The sequence below is a fragment of the Gavialis gangeticus genome, unplaced genomic scaffold, assembly GCF_001723915.1.
Source record: "Gavialis gangeticus isolate Ggan-Ray unplaced genomic scaffold, GavGan_comp1, whole genome shotgun sequence".
NCBI classification, from domain to species: Eukaryota; Metazoa; Chordata; order Crocodylia; family Gavialidae; genus Gavialis; species Gavialis gangeticus.
In genome coordinates, this window is record NW_017729012.1 from 7,484,521 (window position 1) to 7,506,504 (window position 21,984).

A 21,984-nucleotide genomic window follows, 5' to 3' on the forward strand; every position below is an offset into this window, starting at 1 on the left:
CAACTTTTTTTTCACTCTGCCCCAGCTTCACTATCTTCTATTCAACATTTAATTCCTTGCTGATTTTGTCACTTTTGTATTCTAGTTATAAACATCATCTCCAAATCCTGATTCAATAACTTTTTTCGCTTTTCAAGGTACAGACGTTAATACATAGCACTCTCTCTTTTTTATTGCATACATCACAAAAGCTAAGAATGGAGAAGAGAGTAAAACCTATAACTCCTGAGAGACCTCAGTTCATTTCCATGGTCCTGGTATTAAGCTTTCCCATAATGCTCACTGTAATCTAATAAATCTACTATACATTGTGCTAAACGCACACAGATTTATACATGTTGTACACATTCTGTCAAATGCTGTCAAAGGATTATAAACTGATTGCTGGGCCAGATTCTGTGCCGATGTGGAGTCACAGTAGCTCACTCTGGCCCCCCCATTTTTGATGGACGGGTTTTAAATTAGTCCATAAATCTACAGCTTGGATAGAAATGATTTGTACTTTGCAAGCCAGTGCACATGGATTAATAATAAATCATTTATCTGGTTTAAATATTTTTCCTAAATGATTCTAAATGTCCAATAGTTTATGAAAATGAGAAACACTGCAGTGGTTAATATGCATCATCAAGGAAAACAGCCAGGGGAAAGAAATGTCTACATTTTTACAAGTGATCTTCAAAAAGTACACCTACTCTGGAAATCAGACCCCTTTTAAAAAGATCATCTAAAGGTTTTTATCAAATGTTATTATCCATGTAACTCTACATGCTTAACTGATACTTCAGCTGGTTAATGGAGTGCATTTACCACACTGCTCACAGATTAAATGGAAAAGCTATTTCACTGTGCAGTCACTGGTTTTTAATTAGTTACCTACAGAAAATTAAGCAAAAAAAAAACAAAAAACCACTTTTCCTAATTTAATCAAGTAACTGACAATTTGAGGTTATTAATTTACAGCACAGAAATAAAAGCAGTCATTCATGTAATCGGTATTACATATACTACTTAGTCACTCTCTCATCCCTTGAAGGGGATTTGTTGAACCTTTCCAGGAATGGGAGCGCAGCCTCAGTTTTAGAAAGGTCCAACTGCACAGACTCCCACTGACATCAAAAGAATTCTCTACTGACACAGAACTTGTATCAAGAGTGAGATCCCTTACCAGGATAGGAACCCATGAAAGCAATACGAAACGACAAATAAATACAAGAAAACACAGTTGTGGATCCCGATGAGGTTACACCAGCATTTTTTTTTTTTCTTATATACAATTTGAATTTGACAATATATGGATATGATTTGCATGTAGGATTATGCAAAGTGTTCATTTCTGCTTTCTAAATTGTGGCATGAATTACATCAAGGCTTGGAAAATAAGCTACTTGTACCCACGCATAACTGAAGTTGCTAAGATTTCAAAAGTTACAAGCTAACCCTGTATGAAGTCAATAGGGAAAGACTTATAAAAATGTTAGAGGGAATAGTTTTAACTTTTAAACAACTCTGGCCCTTAGCAAAACATACCAAAACAAGCTGATTACAGACAGAGGTGGTGGAATCTCTCGTCTTGGAGGCTTTAAGGCCTGGCTTGACAAAGCCCTGGCTGGGATGATCTAGTTGGAGGTGGTCCTGCTTTGTGCAGGGGGTTGGACTAGCTGACCTCCTGAGGTCCCTTCCAACCCTCATTTCTATGATTCTGTGCTAAAGGAGCAACACCTGGATATCAAACCAATTTTGTGCTTTGTCCTAAGGAAACTACAGATTTATTTGGACTAAGACTAGCAATGCACAGTCTTACCAAGAAACTCTGTCTCCAGTCCTTTCTGACAGTATGTTGGATGGCCACTGGCAGACATTCAATTAAAGGCACAATAGGATCTGATCTGCAATCCCAACAATGACACCTTATGCCATGCCACATACGCATGGCAGAAGATGCGACTTCGGGATCGGGGCCATATTGCTGGTAGAGGGGGTAAACATGGCTCCAGTGCACTCCCAGCCACAGCGCTTGATTTCAACTGATCAGCATTCAGTTTACCCTGCACAATGTTCCTGCGCATATTTTATGCAATAACTTTGTGGTTTGTTCCCTGTTTTATCACCCCATTAACTGAACAAATGTGTCGCCAAGTTACTGCTTAACACGTGATTACCTGGTTTATCATGTCTTAAGTGTAATGTCTGCCAGGGGCCGATGAGTTAGTACTTACAAGTACTAGATTATTATGCAGCAAGAGTTAGTCTGTGCCTGGAAATCTGTTTGAAAACTGACCTTTCACATCCAATTTAATGTAGCAACTTTACATAGCAACAAAATTTGTCTTCATCTCTCGAGCTAAGAATTGCCATGTAAGAGCTACTACTTACCGTTTTCTGAGAGAAGGAAGCAACGTTGTCTAAACGAACACTCAGTTCCCCATTTCTTTTCTGCTGATAAACTTCTAAAGCATCAACAAACTGCACTCCTTTTGCAAAACTATTACGTTTTCTCATCTGTTGGGATAACATGCAACACTGAAAATCACAACAGTTAGCAAAAGTTGTGAACTTAAATTAGATATTTAAACTAGTGGTCAAAGGTTTGCTAGCCCATAACTTTCTTCACTCTGGGGCCTGTTTCAGTAACTCAGTGCTATGTTAATACTCATCAATTTAACCACACCTAATGTACATTAATACATTTAAGAAGAGCTACTGTAACATTTGTACATCTAGAATACCAAAAACAAAACTATAAATGAAGCGATCTCTTTTTAGAAATGATTTTGTCCTGGAAAAGAGAAGCAACTGAAGAAGCTTTATTTTGGACTTCTTGGAATAACATTTTGTCTAGTGCCCCTTGGATAAAACGGTGAATTAAAAGTACACCACCTCAGCATCTCTTGGTTTCTCAATCTGATCTTGGTATCTCACTGGAGTCCCACTGGTTTTAATGGGTTTTTAGGTGTAGGCGCCTGAACTAGCACAAAGGATCTCAATACAATAGTGGACCAAGAAGAGCAGGTTGCAGTACAAATGAAAGTTGTTGAAAATTACCATACAAATTGTTACAAAGTTGCTATGATACCTCAGTAGAAGAAATGACTGCTGAAGAGAATGTGGCACTTCAGAGAGTTTCAGGCCCACTGATTATTAGATTAAAAAGACAAAAATTTGGAAACCACGAGAAAAAAAAAAGTATATATAATCCATAAGACCTACAACACATTCTAGTGTTCAAATCTCCAGTAAAACATGGTGCAGTACATGAAATAAAAATAAACATCATCCACAACTACATTCAGGGGTTGCTTTGTTGTTATTTTTTTTAAAGAAAATACTGGCCTAATATTTTTTATAACGTATCATCCAAATGTCAGATACCAATGATTAGGATTCAGAGAATTTCCTTCTCCTTATATACTTTCCCATTTTACTGTTACAAGTACTGACAAATATATGTAAAGAACAGTTACTGTACAGATACAGAACAGCAGCATCCATAATATGAATAGCCTGCCACCAAAATGAGTCCCCAGTGGGGCTCTGTGTCATGAAATCTGATGGCAGACCCCACCTCTGAACCCCCAAGCCCTTGCAGAAGCCCTGTGGGCCCAATACAGCCTGCAGGCCGTATGTTTGGCACCTTCTATTAAAGCTCTTATAACTCCAACAAAGCCCCTGTAAAAACATTTTAGAAAAATTACATCTGATGTAGTAAGCTAGGGACAAGTTAATTTTGCCATGTATCAAGTGGTGCTGCAAAGCATATATGAGAATTCACATTTTTAACACACATGTAGAATGACATTTTCCACCCTACAAATTCTTTGCTTTGTTTTAACATTTAAGAGCAAAAACTGTTGGTGAGTATGCTTGAGGGAAATAGTGTTTAAATTCTCTGTGTACTACTGTGTACCAAGTAATTCATCTCCATGACATGTTATTGTGAATAATCTAATGTAACAATGGACCCCTTTGTAACAAGCAACAGTAAAAATGAAGGAAAAAAGTAACAGCCTAATTTATGGGTGTGACATGACCCAGCTAATCTCTACGCTTTACACTGAAATGTTGATTGATATTTGACTGCCTACTTCAGCTATGCCTGGATTATTTTACTGCCAATAAACTTTGCTCACCTGCTGCTCAGTTTCTAATGAGCGAATCCTTTTCCTGTCTACTTGAAAATCATCATTTTCATCTACATGTAAAGTTGCCCGTTTCTTTGCAGATAATTTTGAAGATAGTGTGGCTTTTGCGTTGTGTTCTGTAAGGGAAGCACACAAAGCAACACTATTGCTATGAGCGTAATAAATACATACAAATAACATTTCCATTCATAGAATTTACCTAAAAATAAACAAGTTTCAGGAATAGGAAATTAGACAATAGGTGTATATAACAGCAGCCATTTCTGAAACGCATATACCATCCTTACAATAAAGACAGAATTTAGCATTTTGCAACTATGCTGAAAGAAAAAAGTGCTTGGATTAAAAGGAGGCCCCCTAGAACTGTAGCAATATCAAGTGTTTCACTGACTATCCATTTTCCTCCTAAAACTGATCGTAACTGCCTACGCAAAGAAAATAATATACATTAAACTAATATGTTTGCAAAATGTTTTGGAGACGAAGTAATACATAGGTGATAAGAATTACACATTTTAAATAACCTATGTGGATATCAATTCCAAACTTCCACAAAATGTGTCTAGTTCAAGTTCTTGCTAATGGAACAAGCATACAGCTGGGAGTGAAGATTAAGCCAAATATCAACTTTACTCCCAAAAAAGACTAATTTCTAATATTAACAGACTCTGTAAAGTTAGCAGCCATGTTCTCTTAATAAATTATATGAAAGGCAGAGCAATTCCTAAGAGATGAACAAACAGAAAAGATATCCATGGACAGAACGGCAGACCGAAGGTCTTTAATACTGTACAGAATTAAGTCTTCCACAGGAAAGAAAAAAAAAAGAGACTAGACATGGAAACTAACTACACTGTTTTCATCATACTCTCCCGTTTTGTCCTCACACACAACTATTTCAGATTTGGGGGCTCCCTACACATACAAACGAATGGCACTTGCACGTGGCACATGCGCACCAAAAACTTTATGACTGACTTTGAAGTCCGCTTCCTCCACAGCTGTCCCCTCATCTCCCTGGCAAACCTATGGTACATTGATATCTTCACTGAATGGATGCACGGGAAGTAATTTCTAGAGAAATTTCACCAGGACTTCAGCAACTTACACCCCTCCATCTAACTAACGCTGGAAATGCTCCCAGAAATTCATTTCTTGGACACCACTGTGCAATTTTGCAATGGCCACATTTGCACCATGTTCAGTTAGAAACCAACTGACTGCTACGGCTACCTCCACACCAGGAGCTCTCATCCTAAGCACGTTATTGCCTACAGCCGAGCTTTAAGTTACAACCACATGCTCTGATCCCACTGACCAAAATGCACAGCTTAAGGATCTGGAGCAGGAAATGCTACAATTACAGTACTATCCTAAAACCATAGCCATTTAAAACAACAGAGCGAGACTCAGCCCCTGCTCCAACTTGGTACAATACCAACCCTGAGACAAGGACAATACAATCCCTTTGGCTGTCACCAGCAGCTCTCAGCTTGAACACCTCAGGCACGTCATTAATGACCCTCCAACCCCTCCTGGAAAATTACAGCCATCTCAAGGTATCCACGGGGAACAAATCTACCCTGGCTTAGAGGCAGGCCCCAACTTCCAGTGGCACCTCTCCAGCAACAGACCATCTAATTCCTCTTCTCACCAAGTCACCAGACTTTGCTCTGGACCCGACGCCAGCTGTGCCCCCTCATCAACACAGACAACATTATCACTGGGCCAAATAACATGGGTTACATCCAAGGATCATTTACTTGCACCTCTACCAATGATATACATGCCATCACCCACTTAGAGTGCGTCTCCACCGTCTATATCTGACAGATGGGATGATCCCTACATGTACGAATGTATGAACACCAATCTGACATCAATACCAGGATGACAGGCAAGCCTGTAGCAGAACACTTTAGCGTCCCTGGACCATCCTTTGCTGACCTCAGCAGGGCTGTTCTTAGACAACAAAACTTTAAAAATGAACTTAAATGGCAAACTGCAGAACATGAAATCATCCACAGACTGGACTGTGTTAAGTATGGTCTAAACCAAGACCAGAGTTTCTTATTCCATTACCTGGATTAATTTTTAAGCCCCAAATCCCTCAATGAGTTAAATGCCCGGTTTTTCTCTCTCCTACCCACCATGACTCTCTGAGAAGTGCCCACTCCCTTTTCCTCTCCTCTTCCCTACCCTCTGTATTCTAACCATTGCTTTCTACTTAGCAGCTCTCCTTCCTGCAGTTTCCTTACAAAGTCTGATGAAACAAGCTGCTGCTTACATACTTACCAACCTGCTGCTTATAAAAACTTATGCTATACATCCCCAGTTTAATTAGACTATAAAGTGCAAGTCTACTCTACCTTCTATGCAAAGTACTGTCATGTGTGTAAAAGTCAACATGAGAAATGTCTCCATCTCTTTGAACTGTCTTCAGTTAAAGTCATCCAAGTTGCTTTCTTTAACAGTGGGCCAACAGTTTCAGAGACAAATACAACTTAAAATGTGTCTGCGTAAGCCCGAATCCAAAGGGGGGAAAAAACCTAGCACCTGACAAGGATCACATGGCCCTCACACATTAACAGTCAGTTACAAATACCATGGATAAAACACAGAACTACTCTTCCATTGAAGTTACCAGTATTGTCTCTCTTGTGGGTCAAATAAAGGTAGACTTCAGTCAAAGGATGCTCCCAGAAGGCAAGCTATTAATTACTCACTTCCCCTGCACGCCAAATACCAGAAAACAGTATCTAAAGGCTAATAAATACTGTAAAGTGATTCAGGTTCCTTTTGTTGAGCCAGACCACTGCAATACCAGAGACCTGTTCTGGGATTACTTCATTGGCTCCAGTCACTGCAGCCACTCTGCCCAGCTCCACGGGGGCCCCCAAAGTGCGGGGGCCCAGGCGGTTGCCCTGATTCGCTCCCCACTAGGGATGGCCCTGGCTGCTTGGGTATTATGCAGCTATAGGACCTACAACTTGAATAGCTATATACAAGATAGGCAGCCCCACAAAACAGAAGACTACTTAACAGTTACCTTTGTTGCTGGATGGCGTCTTGCTCGCAATGGAACCTGCAGTTTTACAGTTACTGAAAGAACAAGAAGCACCTTGGTTCACATCTGCACTGGTGTCATTAGTTCCTGGCTGAGAATGGCATGTACAGAGACATGGCAATGGGGTCTCTGGCTTTTTGCACTCCTTTTCACATGGAGACTCATCCAATGACTTCTCTACAAATGAACCAAAAGCAGGTTAATTCACCTTGTCTTAAAAAATGGTAATGCCAAAAATAAAATTAGACTCTCTCAAAACTCTAGATTGAATTAGTTAACAGTAAATTTTGTCTTGGTTCCAACTTAGTCACTGGATACACAACAGATAAGTTGCTTGCAGAAACTCTACCCATTCAGTGACATGAAACCCGCAAGTCAAAAGATAGTCTGAATTAGAACTAACCACCAGCCTAACCAAGAGAAAAAGGATTCTAAGTAAGGGCAAGGAGACAGGTCCACTCCTGAAACAGATGTTGGAGGTTACCAAAAGACCAAATTTATTAACGAAGTCAGTTCTTGTTTCAAAAAACAAGACACACAAAAAAAGAAACACTGACCAGAATGACTTTATAAAAGAACTTACCATATAAAGATTGCTGCCATGACAATGCAGAACAAAGCAAGGCTAAACTTTTACCACTTCCTGTAGGGCTCTCCAGCAAACAGTGTTGCCTAGAATTTAACCCCTTTACAATCTGTAAGGAAAAAAAGTTGACATGCAAGTTTGTGTGTTGCCTTTCTGGGTCTAGATACTTATATCATATTTATTACATCCCCACCAGCGAAGTGTAGTAACCCTAAACAGCAAGCGAGAGAGAACAGGCGGAAAAAAATCCAGCTGAAACCACAGGGAATTTTTAGGTTGGCTGAAAGTAGTTTGACCCAGTCTTTTACCCTCTTGGAAAAAATACTGTAGGATCTTCAATAACGGCAGGTGGTCAGTATACCTTAGTTCTTTCTCTTGCTACTGATAAACTGTGGAGAAGCTTGAGAGTCCAGAGACGAGCCACTTTTATGATTAGAGGCCTGAAGAGCAAGCCATATGAGGAAAGGCTGACAGACATGGGACTGTTCAGCCTAGAAAAGAGAAGACGTTGGGGGGATTTGGTGGCAGCTTAAAATATACATCAGGGGTAAGCATCAGGGGCTAGGTGAACAACTAGTCACCAGAGTGCCCCAGGGGAAAACCAGGAGCAACAGTCATAAACTCCTAGAAGAAGGTTTCAGACTAGATATAAAGAAAATTTTCTTCATAGTTCATGTGAGCAGACTCTGGAATAGACTCCCCATGGGGGTGGAACAGGCACCTATCCTGAAGATCTTCAAAAGGAGGCTGGATGCACACCTTGCTGGGGTTATTTGACCCCAGCTGCCTTCCCTACCCAGAGCAGGGGGGGGGGGGCTGGACCTGATGATCTCACAAGGTTTCTTCCAGACCTAAACTTCTGTGAATCTGTGAAAACCTCCCGAGCAGCCATAGGTGACATGCAGGGAGGGCACTGGGGGAGCCACATCTCCCCCCCCCCGAAATTGGCCCTCGCTGGCCAGGGACTGGGAAGCATCGACCACTGCCCCCCCGAGAAGCACCGGCAGCACTTCTGGTTTGCTGCCAGTGTTTCTGGGGTCGGCGATCGGCTGCTGGGGCAGCCCCCGGTCAGCAATCAGCCACTGGTGCCCGCCCAGAGCCAGGAGGCACCAGTCACCCATGCCAGCGGCGCTATAATTGGGAACAGGTTCAGTAGCGATTCAGAGAGCATTTCTAACTACTTACCTTTTAGTAACAGTACCTGATCATGCCAAGTTTTTACTGCACAGAATAAAGACAGTGCAGTACAGTGGCAGGTCAAATGTTTCCCCCTTGATATTCTGATTATTAAAATTGATTACTATGTGAAATATACAGCATCCACTCTGAAGAAAATAGAGCCTAACTAGGCTGATATTGTCTATTAATTCAGTCTACTAGTTCGAGATATAGCTGAGCTTTGTTATTTGCCACTAGAAGCCCTAGTTACAGACCAGGGCACCGTGGTCCTAGCTGTTGTACAAACACAGAATGAAACACGGGGAAATGTGTCAACAGGTAATTGCTTGTATCGATACTAAAATGCATGAAATATTGGAGGCTTGGAATACAACAGGTTCGTGTAACAGAGGTTCCAAACAATGGTACAATTAAATTAAGGGACTTAAAGGTAACTCTACTTACTGCATTCATCATAGCAAGCTGGGAAGGGTAAGCTTTGCAAGGAAAGAGAATCTTTACGCCACCAATGGTATATTCTGATACGTCAGAAGACATGGTCAGGTTTTCCCCACCACTTGTTTAGCTCAGATTTATACCTGTGAGAAAGATGAAAGCAAATGTTGACAAGTACGGCGTCAGCAACTCTCAGAAGCCTCCACACAACATGAGGCACCAAGCAAAACTGAACACGAACCACTGAGGTGACGTCAGAAAGACGTGGTTCAGGGTAAGGACCACGATGAGATATATGGTGACCAATTCAAATGTGTCCCATGTTATGACTCTTGGATAATAGTAACAGTAATAGCAGCTTTTCCTGCCTAGAGCCAATGATCTCACAAGGTCCCTCTTCCAGCCCTAAATGTCTCTGAATTTGTGGATGACTGAGTGATAAGCAAATATTATTAAAGCATTGCACCTAGAAATTGGGGAATAGCTGCACAAAATGGACTTGGGCCAGTATTAGCATCCCAATGATTGCAAAAAGGACTCTGGGACCTTTTGTAGCCCTGAGCCCTCAGGGTCTATGGCTTGAGTCCTAAGACATCAACCCTGCTACAACCCAAGCCGTGAGACCACCTTCCAAATAAGCTTTCCACTTTCACAGCAGAGATGTAGATTTTCTGGAAAATGCTGAATCAGACAATTTTCTGGAATTAGAGCATGATCTGATTTAGCATGTTTATTTGACCTATATTTAGTAAACTAAAACTAAAAAAGAAGTACCCCCATGTTAATTTTATATGTCCAGATAGCCACAAGTATTTGAACTGAAATATCTGATTGCGGGAAACAAGTTAAATACAGCACACTTAATGTGGTTTAAATGTTATGTTCAAACACATTCAAAGCTTTGTGTGGAAAGTGATTATTTGTATTGGAATACTTGTAAGGATGTAAAGACAATACACACAGTACCACGCACTTCCCTTACACTGTTTGTTTACACGTAAGGAAATATACACCGGCACTGAAAACCGTCGACACACTCATTTTAGCACACCCAAAAAACTGCACACAACATGCAGTGCTTTGGTTTGAATTTGACCTGCAGAGCCCATTAGGTGAATTCCCAACTTGATTTTTGGTTTGGATTACAACACGAGTGCATTTACTCTCCTGGTTACAAATCAATGAAACACAGATGCACTCTCTCACACACTTCCTAGGGAGAATCACCTGAAAAACGTTAATTACAACTTTGAAACTGCCAAGCTTGCCCAATATCACATTAGCATCCATTCATTGTTACTAATAAATTTTACGAAACAGGCTGCAAACTGCCCGCCAGGGGAGTTTCCATCTATTGACTCCTCTGTGAAATCCTACCAAATAGGGACTTTCGTTTCCACCCAGGAGAAGGTTTACAATCTTCTCTGCAATACCTCACGAAGGGTGTTTGTACCCGTTTCTTGCAATTAAATCATTCATTCGTTTTTGCAAAAAAAACTGGCTGGTGTCATAAAAGATACCATCTCTACGACGAGGCCCGATTGCCTTTGAAGAAACAATGAACTTTGAGAAGCGGGACGTTTTGGATATTTCCCGAATTTTTACAAGCAGGAAATTTCCCACGGAAAAAAAATAAAAGCACCGGGAAACTTCCCGTTTGGGGAAATTTTCCGCCCCGCATCTCTGCTCGGCGGCAACATGGAGCGTTAAAAAAAAATAATAAATATGTGGAGAAACATCCTCGGGGAAGCAGTTAGGAAGCAGGCGGGTACTTCACATCCACCAACGGCTTCTGGTGACTGGTGGAGGTTGAGCAGGTCCCCCCCCGCCCGCCAGTCCCCGCGGGTGGGAGCGGGTGTCCCAGGTGAGGCGAAGGCCCCACCGCCATTTTGACCCCCCGCCCCCGGCGCGTAAGTTACCTGCGGGGCGATCCCCCCCCACTCGAAGCCTTCCCGCCGCGCCCGCCAATCACAGCTGACAGGAAGGAGCCCCGCGCAGCCAATCCGCAGCCGCGACCGCCGGGGCCAATCGCTGAGGGCCGTGTTGTGTGGCTGGGACCCCTCCGGCTGCCGCGGCAACTAGGCCTGCTGCCTTTTGGGCGAGGCTGACGTTAGTTCATCGCCCCGCTCTCTTTCGGCAGCAAGGTAGTGATACATTCCCACGCGCATTTTGTGATGTCACTTCCCCCCACCCCCCGCCGGGCGGCTCATGGCACTGCTCGCCTGCCGGCCTCGCGAGTCCGCGCCTCTCCTGAGCCACGTGGCGACAAGCCCGTCTGGACACAGATGGGGGGGACCCGTCCTGACAGCAACAGCCGCCTTGGGAAGGAGCAGGAACACGAATAGAGAAATGCTCGGTTCCCCGTGGATGAGACTAACACAAATTGCAACACAACCAAAAAAAAAAAAAAAAAAGGATCTTTTTCTGCAAGCTTTCAGGCTCCTCGGACAGAAAGCTCAAGATCATCTCGTCTTGCTGGGATGCTTTGACCCCAGCTAACTTCAGGACTGGACCCGAAGATCACCCGGCAGTCCCGCTGTCTGTGACTCTATACAGACAGTACCAAGTCCCCGTAGACAGGAAATAAACTTTGTTGGTTTCGTAGAGGAAGCGGGAGCTGGAAACCTGCCCCTCTGGGTCGGGGAGAGGGTGCGGCTCAAGACCAACTAAGAAACTGCAAAATTTTGCAATTTAATTGATCTAATAAAAGGGATCATCACTAAACTAAGAGTTCTTGAGTTTGCATTGAATAAGAGGGATTGTTTCTGAACTAGATCTCATATTTTGCATTGAATAAAAAGGATCATTTCTAACCTATGAGTTCTCAAGATTTACACTGAATAAAAGGGATCATCTCTGACCTAAGAGTTTGAGTTTTGCATTACAACATTTATAAACCCACTCAAGACACACCAGCTTTTAAGTCAAGTAAAATCTTGCTACAGTGGAAAACAGCCAAGCAGAGGGAGAGAGGAATCAAATGAGGTTTTACATCAAGATGATCAAACATCACATTTAGGGCACATGAGGTTAATGCATGTTGTGAGAGCTGGTCTGACCAATCAGCTCAGTGATAACACCAGAGCTCATACTAGAACACCTATTATACACGCGTTCTGCAATACGCTCCTCTGCATTACTGGTCTGGCACCTTTGACAGACAAACTGCTCAAGATGATTTGAAGGCCATAGGTCTTTAAGCAATCAGACTATTTCTGCATGTGAATAAGAACCGGTTTGCCTAACCAGAAAAAAAACACAAACCCTCAAATATTTCACTTTGTTATTTTAAAGACACCAAATGCAGTGATTTTAAAAAAGCACATCCTCCTAGCATGACTGGTTTCATAGCAGAAGCGTGTTAAAAATGCCGGGCTCATCTCTGGCACAGCAGTTAAACCTTGTGTGCCCTTCAATACGGCAGTACAACAGAACCCGCCGGGCTCATCCTGCAGTGGCCTCAGATGCGAGAACTAGCTGCTGCTTCCAGTAGTTCTGGGCACACCAAGCGCCGCAAAGCTGAACCATTTCATCCAAACAGCTGTCCCACTCCATCATGCAGTGCTTCTTGGAGTCTTGGTGCCCTGACTAAAATATACAACTCCCTAGTGTATCCCAGCTTTCCTCACTGTGACCTCCTGAGCTTCAGTTTCTTTTGCATCTCGGCCCGATAACAAATCGAGATCTTTTCTTTTTGCTGCTTCTGGTTCCTCATCTCTGCCTTAAAGAGAACTGGAGCAGCATTATAAAAATAAAAAACATATTCTTTAAAAAGAATGTGCTCTGTTGTTTTATAGCACCGGCTCGTTTAGAAACTTCTATGCCAATTTCAAGACTTCTCCAAAAAGTTACTCAAAACTTACTTGCCAATTTTGTTAAGCAGCTGATGGAGCTGCAGAGATGCACTTTTAAGTAACTGCTCTTATGAACTTAACCATACAGCAATAGTCTGAAAAAGGCATAAAAAGTTTTACAGTCTTTGTCCAGCACACAGTGAATTTACACATGCTATGTACAATAATTATGCCAATGTTCTCCATGCAGTTCTTTAGGGTGTTTATTCCATCTTGCTTTGGAGATCTCCGCTGCAATTGGCTCTTTGAATGAACATGCTTCACGTTTTCCAGCATCTCTCCCCCTTACTTCACATTTTAGCGTAAGGTGGGGAGGTTCAACAAGGTAAGACATTATCAGGCTCACTCAGCAAGCTGCTTTGCAAAGAGTGCATGTGAAGACCTTGTCGGTGCATTACTGCCTCACTGCAGAATTCAAGCATCTGGAATTCAGACCCTGTCTTCACTGGAAGAGTTGTCATTTGGCAACTTCAATAGTCAGGAGCTTTCACTGAAAGCAATGCTGGTCTCCCCAAGAATTCTTCTCTTCGGACTGGGTCAGCTCACCATCTACGCAGACTCCAACAAATACAAGAGATTACTTGTTCCAGTCCAATTCCTATTCCACTTTGGCAGTTGCTACCACAATTAGATACTGTACATCATGGTACTTGTTGCAGTACATATACATTTCTGCCTCCCCTAAACTCCACTAACGCTCATGTTAATTATTTCAATTATGGTATTTTCCACGCATTGGCATAACTGAACATCAGGGTCCAGGCTTGTTATGTCCTTTGCACCACTTTTGTATGAGGGATCTTTACCAAGTCTTGACACTTCATTTGGCTTCTCCTTTAGTTGCTGGAGACCTAGGGAGAATTAGACAAAGATGACACTTGAGCAGAACACTTGTGTGCTACATGCGCAGAGTGAACATGACTTCAAATCACAAGCACGAAAACTTCTATTTTGATGGGGATGCAGTAGATTAAAGCCCAGGCATATACTAGTTTAATCCCAGCAGCATTTCTGGAGACATGCTCATGTCATATGACACGTCTAACTTTTGATTTATTTTCCACTGTTTTGTTTTTCCTGTCAAGAGGACAGTGGTTTAATACTGCCCTCTGAAAAGGGTCTTACATTTGCTGTAGAAAAGAAAGTGACTTGTCCAAGACCAAACGAGTTACCAGCTGAAAAGAGAAGAATCTGCCTCTCCCACTCCAACAAGTAAATCCTATCCACAGAACCCTCAGTATACAGACTGCCTCAGTATATAAACTAAGCCCTGCATGCATTTTATCATTTTGGAACATGAAGTACAGGCATCTTACCTCCTGCACAGTTTACCAATCTGCTTTAATTTCTGAAAGATTTCTTCATCTTTGCTAGAAATACAGTGAAAGTGCTACATGCTCATACCCTGTCTGGGTGAGCCTGATTTCAGTCCCCTGTACCCAAAACAGCTAGAACTAAAAATCACACAACACTACAAAGCTCAAACCAACAAAACAACCTTGGGCAGCTGAAGTGTCCCGAGATTTTGTAAAGCTTCAGCGTTTAACAAAAATGCTGGAAGCACACCACTGCAAGGAGGACGGGTTCCAAGGAGGAAAATGGAGATACTAATTCTAAGCTTGATGAACTTGTATAATACAACAAATAGCAGGTGGAGAGAGGGTCTCTCACCAACTACACATACCTTGGTAAAAAAACCAAAGCAAACCAAGGCAACTGACCTTCCAGGTGACTCAAGCTATCTTCAATAGCGCGTTAAGACACTGAATGATTATGGGTGGGACGATACACTTTAGCCAAAAGGTCCATTTTACTAAGGACTAACTCTTGCCTGCCTATTTCTTAATAAGCTACAGGGGAACTGAGTAAGACTCAAACATTACGGGGCACACTTTCAAATGGCCGCGCGGGAGTTTAACTGCACCTTTCTTATGAAAGTAAATGGGGGTTACACGGCTGAAGCCTCATACAAATCTGCAGTTTCACTTCCCAGGCTTTAATTCCTAGCAGTGTTACACAGTGATGCAATATAGCCTGTTATAGCTCAATTGTGTCTGAGAACTAGAACACCCAATTAATCTATCCCTACAGAAGGTATTTAAAGTCCTCTGCAGTCTATAAAGTATATTAGAAGCCAAAAAATCTGCTCATGCCAAGCTTATGATGGCAAATTTCATATATCACACCCCTAGGACTTTTCCATTTACAAATGTGTGAGGGTGACTTTCACAGTGTATTCAAACTGGTCTCTCAACTTTCAATACATTACAGATGTAAATCACTGCCTTGGATCATATCATTACTTACGTGTAATAATTGGATCAAAGTCTCTTGTTTGTGTGGCAACATCAGAGGCACAAACTTGTCCTATCTGTATCAGCAGAGACATAATATCCTCATACAGTGGAGGAAAGGCTTGGCAGAATGAGACCAAACAAGGCAGGGTCGGCATGAAGAAGGCATAGCGCTTTGACTGGGTTAAAACTGGCAGAGGAAAAAGGGAAATGTTTAAAAGAGCTGACTATTAAAACCAAGCATCAAGAGCTGTCATTACATTTGTAATCATGAACAGCCATAAGAAGCCATTTCAAGTTTTATTTATTTGATTTTTCATCATCAAGGCAAAAAACTGTAGCAGACATTACTCAAAGCAACTGGCTGATGCATTTAAAAGATACACCAGAATCCTTCCTGAAATCAGCAAGATAAATAGTCAGTTTCTTCTTTCCTGTTTTATAATTGCTATTAAATCAATTCCCTGGACGCTAGTCTGAAGTGTTACTTCATTTATGTCAGTCACCAACAACTCAGAAGAGATAAAAGCAATTTTGCTCCTGCTTGGCAAATTTCCTCCCTCTGCTTACCACATCCATTTAAAACTTTCATGGGTTAGGATGCGAGCTTAACAGAGACGAAAAACAAGTATGAATACAAATATCTGTTGTTTAAAGCGTTTTCAGTTGAAGAGCTCAATATAGTCACAGAGGTTCTTAGAACATTTAGGTTCGTATGAAGTTAAACCATATTTACATAAATGCGTTGCTTGGGTGTTTACCTGTCAGCAGCGTTCCCATGACATTGATAGCTAAGCGAGCCACACTGAGAGATTTAGGTAGCGCGTACTGGATACATAAATATGAAAGCAGCTGGATGGCAAAGATCTGCAAGGCGCAAAAGGGAAGAGGTAGTGAACAATTCCGTTCTTATCACTGCTTTGTCCTTTCCCTCTGAAATTGACCTGGACTTGACACCTGGCAGGGAAGCTGTTCCCTTTTCACGGACAAGCAAACTAAGGCTCTGACACATGACACTGAAATGTTTCTCGAAACAGTTGCAAATAAACATATAGAACACACTTGAGTGGATTTAATGTCACTGGAAATGGAGTCTCCACAGCAGCCTACTGCTGCAGTGTTTTGCAGTCCAGGATTAAACAGCTCCAATTCATCTCAAGCAACATAGCCATACCGTACCTGTTTTTCAAGTTCAGGTTGGGCAATGAGCTCCGGTATGAAATCTAGACAGATGTGCATGGATGGAATCCCAGCCACAGTCAGTGCTAGAAGTTCACATGGATAACCCTGTTTGAGGAAAACAAAGCTTATGTTCAGAGAAAGTCACACTAGAAGCTTAACTGCAATTACACTGTTTTCAAGGAAGCTCTGTATTAACACAAGTTTACTCATAGCTCTGTTTTATTCAGCACTGTAGGTTGCTAGTCTGATCCCAGCTCAGGGAGGACTGATGCCACATGCATACCGTAGAACAGGCCTTTTTCCTCAAGGCTTAGCGCGTTAGTTAAATATCATTTATCTACCAAAGCAGGCTGCAAGGGCCCACAGACCTTTTATCCTCTCTCTCTCTTCCATTTGTTGCACATTGATCTCTTTGTCTATCATGTCAGTTCCACATGGCTACATACAAAGCATGTTCCAAGTGATGAGCAAAAGGAGCTTCTACCTGGCTCCTCCCTTGCCCACTGCTCTAAGTGTGCGCCAAATAGCTGGACTGGCACCAAAAGCTGGGTGTAAGATAATTACCACTCTAAAATAAACTTGCCAAATTCTCTATGGCAATGCTTCGCATGCCTTCAAGTTTGCCAAGCTCCCTAACCGGCCATCACCTTCAGGACAAGAATAGAAAATAAAAAATGTGGTAGCCAAGGAAAAGCTGACCTGGAAGTGAACTAGTTTAACTATATTGGGATCCGCAATGTACATTTGGTGCAAAAGGCAGCAGATGAGGCACTGGACCTCTCGAAGATTACACAGCAGACTGTCTTCTTCTTCTTCTTCTAGTTCCTGAATTTGGGGTCCAGGGCCAGCAGCACTTTGAATATTCTTTAGCAGGCTGTGAGAGTTACTGCTCTGACCTTTCTCCTCATCTGTGGGTAAGCAGATCTCCAAAAGAATCTGCACAGCAGCACTGTCCTGGGAAGAAGAAAAAAAACCAAACAAACGAGTAGTAAGCAAGTGGCATTAAAGTTAAAGAAAATGAAGCAAGAGATGTGCACATGCATTCATTCAGCCTGTTGCTGTAATGAAACAACTGTTGTGTACCACCACATCAGGACAAGGGAACAGGCTGTTCTATGCATGAAGTGCTCCCTTATTACTGGCATTGTCATTCACAAGATATGATCAAACAATATAACCGCAGGCTGTTGTAAACCAAGTCCATATGTTTTAAATAAATCTGTGCATTTCAGCTCTGTCTTCCCTTTGCATTACTGTTCATTCTTTTCTTCATTAACAGCAGTGGATCTCATGCAGCTGCCAAGGACTTTACTGCTCCCCAAAATCCTGTCAGCACAGGAGTCAGACTGTGCACAGCTCTCTGTTGTCTGCATGTCAACTAACCGCAATTTAAGAAAAATGAAGCACAGCAAATAACCATAACGGTTCCAGTAAAGAAGCTGGGGGTTTGCTTGTTTAACACTGGGATCAAATGCAATGAAGTTTATTACTTTTTTTTTTTTTCCCCTCAACTTATGGAACAGAATTCAAGCAACACAGAACAAAGCTTTTAAAAAAAGATCATGAAATGGTCTAAGAATCATTTTGTAGAAGTCAAATATTGTTCCACAGTACACATTTATGGACAGCTTAAGGATTTTTTATTTTTTTTACATGTGTCTATATACATTAGGAATTTCTTACAAGCAAACAAACATCTTGACATAAGCTTTGCTAGCTAAACAATGGATCCCAAGGGTTCCTCCTTATGGCATGTCTTTAAGGAAGAAGGAAATCAATCCTGGAGCTCACTCCAAATCAGAGCAGGATGCCCCCGTGGCCATAAAGACCACAGCAACCAAAGGGGCCTGAGCTAACCACTGGCATATGAAAGCCTCTTGCTGACTGATCAAAGTGGCTGTGAACTGTCTGGTCACTGCTTCTCCCAGCTGGAGGCAAATTACAAGCAGTTACTTACACTCTGTTAGAGTGAGAGGAAAGAGAGAATGTGCCCGAAATAAAAGTACTCAGGAAGTCCCAAGATGCTAAGTACCTAAATCAGCCATTCTCTCGCCTTGCACTTCACAATGTTAGCTGCTTCAGTTAAGTAACATCATTGAAATGACCTCCCTGGGTCAGTCATATTTGCTCACGCTCTATTACTCCAAATCTACAAGGATATAAAAACAGCCTGGTGGACAATGGGAGGGAAAGACAAAAACAGGGAGCATAAGCAAAACTTTCTTCTACTCTGCTGAAAGGAAAAGATGTTGCTATAGTAGTCAGCCATCAGCCTAATGCCCTGGGGAGGAAAACAGATGAGAGGGGGAAAAAAGCAAGCTATTAGAGAAAATATGGAGCTTGGAGACAGAAGCTGTTCAACCCTTGATGGGAGAAATCAGCATAAAGAAAAAGGGCACTCTCACTTCGCATTTCTTACAGCCCTGGTGTGTTTTGGGGCTGTTATCATTAGCAGTGTACCTCAATGACTAGAGGTGCACGGATACATTAAGTCCATATCATATCTGCACCAATAAGAGGAAATGTGATATTATTGGCAACTGGGGGTTTTTTTGGCTAATGTGGCCAATAACGTCACCAATAAATGCCATGTGCATACAGGCTGCCACAGCATGCAAGCAAACCAACTGGCAGTTTGGAGAGCAGCTTCTGGCTAGTACTTCTGGGGGTGGGTGGGGAAGAGGCGTGGGGGGCACATCAAGGCCCCCGCGATGAGGGAGGGAGTGGGGCTGGGGCAGGCACTGCCCAGCCAGGGTGGGGTACAGGACAGGGGGGTGGCTCTCACCACTGTGCACACCCCCAGGGAAGACATGGGGGGCATGTGCCCCCTGGATCTATGTGCAAGGCGAGGGTGGCTGCCCCCTGTGGTCTCTTCCTGGAAGGGGGGCTGGGCCGGGGCTGCACTCGGGGTAGGCAACGGCACTAGGAAGGAGACTATGGGGTGGGATACAGCTCCCCCTCCCAGCACCGCCATCACCTGCCTTGAGCGCAACTCTAACCCAACTCCTACCAATTACCATCCATTCACCGCTCTATATTTCGGTTTATGTCTATGTATCACCCATTACCTGGGCGGCAAGCAATGCATTTTTCAGTTCCTCTCGGGTAACTTCTGGGGCCTCCAGGCCCATTGTGTTGTTCTGAGGTGGCCTAATGTCTTGCTCTGCCGTTTCCTTAAGATGGGAATTAAGATAAGCTTTTGAAGCCAACAGATACCCATTCAGCATGTGCAGAGTTATATCCATCAAAGGTGGACACCTAGGTGAAAAGACATAATAAACCAAAAGGTATTTAACTGGACAGACCAACAGGCAAAGATGCCAGAGAAAGCTAAGTCATCAGAGTGAGAAGAACCCCCCAACAAGATACTGAGTTGGTGGTGCCGACATCAGTGTCTAAGCAACTACTCCCACAGTGCTTGGACACTAAATGCAACTGGACAGACAATTAACTCAGCCCCTCTTCACCTTCACATGTTCAGAAACTTCAGACTTTTATTTTTACTCAGGAAGCTGGGGACTTCATTTAAACCTTTCCCTGGATGGACTGGATTAAAACAAGAATGAAAGTTTGACAATCAGGCCAGGGTTCCTGGGAACAACCCTAAGTTAACTAGAAACTGATTTACTCCACTGGACTAACGAATCAATCACTGGGGAAAAAGGGATACAAACATGTACAAGCAAGGATGACGATGACAGCCAAGCCAAGATGGGTATGTGCAATTGATAAACCAACAGAAGGATGGGATAACAGAAGAGGCAAAGAAAAAACCCCCGAAACTCTGTATGACAGAACAGACAATAAAAGAGGGACACAGTTATACTAATGATCTTTAAAGTCCTGAAAACCTCTTTTATATAAGCAACACATGGAATAAAACCCTCTCTCATATCCTAAAAAAAGCCACGCTAGTATATGGAGATTTTGACCTTGAATTGTTTTTCAGAAGAACATGCATTAGTGCAGGGTCAGTCACTTGGCTATCCATTCTCATTGTTTTCATTACTTAAATTCTCAGTCTATTCTTTTGCATTAAATGTCTTAAAATGGCCTTGTATGCCCTTCCTTACCATCTCCTGCTACCGAGAGGAACTCATTTTTCTAGCAGTATTGGTAAACAAATTTGAGCGATGAAGCAAAATCATTTTGTTGATTCACCCAGTAGCTGGTTACTGGGATCCAACTGACAGAATATAAAACCTGGGTGCAGATAGGGTAGCAAAGGCAATTTGCAGTGGGACAATGCCACTGTCCAACCACAATGTGGTTTTTAATATCAGGGATGCCAGCTTTAAGGAACAAGATCTACAGAAATATAAATCTAATAAGATAGTTGCCTGTGTGTGGAAATCAGTTTACAATCTGCTCAATGAGATTAATCATCAAGGGGACAAAACAAGTAACAAGCAGTAAAATATTTATAGAGAATAATTTAGAAATGATGCACCAGATTTTGCCGCTCCTCCCAAACAAGCACTGAAAATCAGGGTTATGTGACAAGATACACCGACTCACAGTGTGACCAAGCCTGGAACAGCGTTCAACCACATTAAGGAACTGCAGTTTAACTATGAAAACCACAAAGCAGGATACAGCTCTTAGAGCTCACGCTACTATCTTGAAACACTTCTTTAAAAAGTACTAATGTTCAGAAGAAGTCACTGACGAAGTATTAGTATGGGGGAGGGACTCCAAGTTGCAATGAAACATTATGAAAGGTAAACCAGAGGGAGACACGTACCTGTGAACTCTCTGATCACATCTTAGCACAATCAGAGGATCAATCATTAGATCATTTTGTGTGTACTTCTGCTGTCGGATTATCTTTACTGAAGGCTGAAGGGCGTTAACGGTCATCACCCACAACCTACAGGGAAAAGGTTTAAAAACACATATCTAAAGCCAATTCTTACAAGAAACAGGTTCACAGAGAGATTAACAGGTGAACACTAGGCGTCTGTTTATTTCAGTAAGTTATACTGTATGTAGACTTACAGTTAAAAACCTCAGTTTATCATATATATTGCTCTAGAAGTTCAAAAAAACCCTGCCTTCCTATGCTGAGCATTTTCTGCAATGCCATCTCCCCAAGATGCATTTTCATTGCAATACAAAAGTGACTACTCATTCTAAAAAGGAAACTCCCTAAAGTAATTTTTTTCCCCAGCACTTGGACCCTACCTTAAATATTCAAGTCAATTCAAGTCAGTCCTGAGGCTGCTGCGACCACTGGGGCACCTTA

General features: G+C 42.3%; 2 protein-coding genes across 2 annotated transcripts in view; both read right to left on the reverse strand.

Annotated features, from left to right (window-relative positions):
• Nucleotides 1-9,590, reverse strand: part of BRIP1 (BRCA1 interacting protein C-terminal helicase 1) — a 128,393-nt gene extending 118,803 nt beyond the window's left edge. Inside the window, exons 1-5 of the mRNA XM_019511120.1 lie at nt 9,419-9,590; nt 7,793-7,904; nt 7,192-7,386; nt 4,131-4,258; nt 2,377-2,502 (exon numbers count right to left, since the gene is read on the reverse strand). Coding sequence (XP_019366665.1) covers nt 2,377-2,502; nt 4,131-4,258; nt 7,192-7,386; nt 7,793-7,904; nt 9,419-9,511 — 654 coding nt within the window. The 5' untranslated portion in view covers nt 9,512-9,590. The remainder of the gene's footprint in view (nt 1-2,376; nt 2,503-4,130; nt 4,259-7,191; nt 7,387-7,792; nt 7,905-9,418) is intronic.
• Nucleotides 9,591-13,183: 3,593 nt separating this feature from the next.
• The window catches only part of INTS2 (integrator complex subunit 2), a 21,408-nt gene continuing 12,607 nt past the window's right edge, over nt 13,184-21,984 (reverse strand). The window contains exons 18-24 of the mRNA XM_019511121.1: nt 21,484-21,609; nt 19,808-19,997; nt 17,439-17,693; nt 16,737-16,844; nt 16,319-16,424; nt 15,571-15,747; nt 13,184-14,114 (exon numbers count right to left, since the gene is read on the reverse strand). Of these exons, the coding sequence (XP_019366666.1) occupies nt 13,945-14,114; nt 15,571-15,747; nt 16,319-16,424; nt 16,737-16,844; nt 17,439-17,693; nt 19,808-19,997; nt 21,484-21,609 (1,132 nt within the window). The 3' untranslated portion in view covers nt 13,184-13,944. The remainder of the gene's footprint in view (nt 14,115-15,570; nt 15,748-16,318; nt 16,425-16,736; nt 16,845-17,438; nt 17,694-19,807; nt 19,998-21,483; nt 21,610-21,984) is intronic.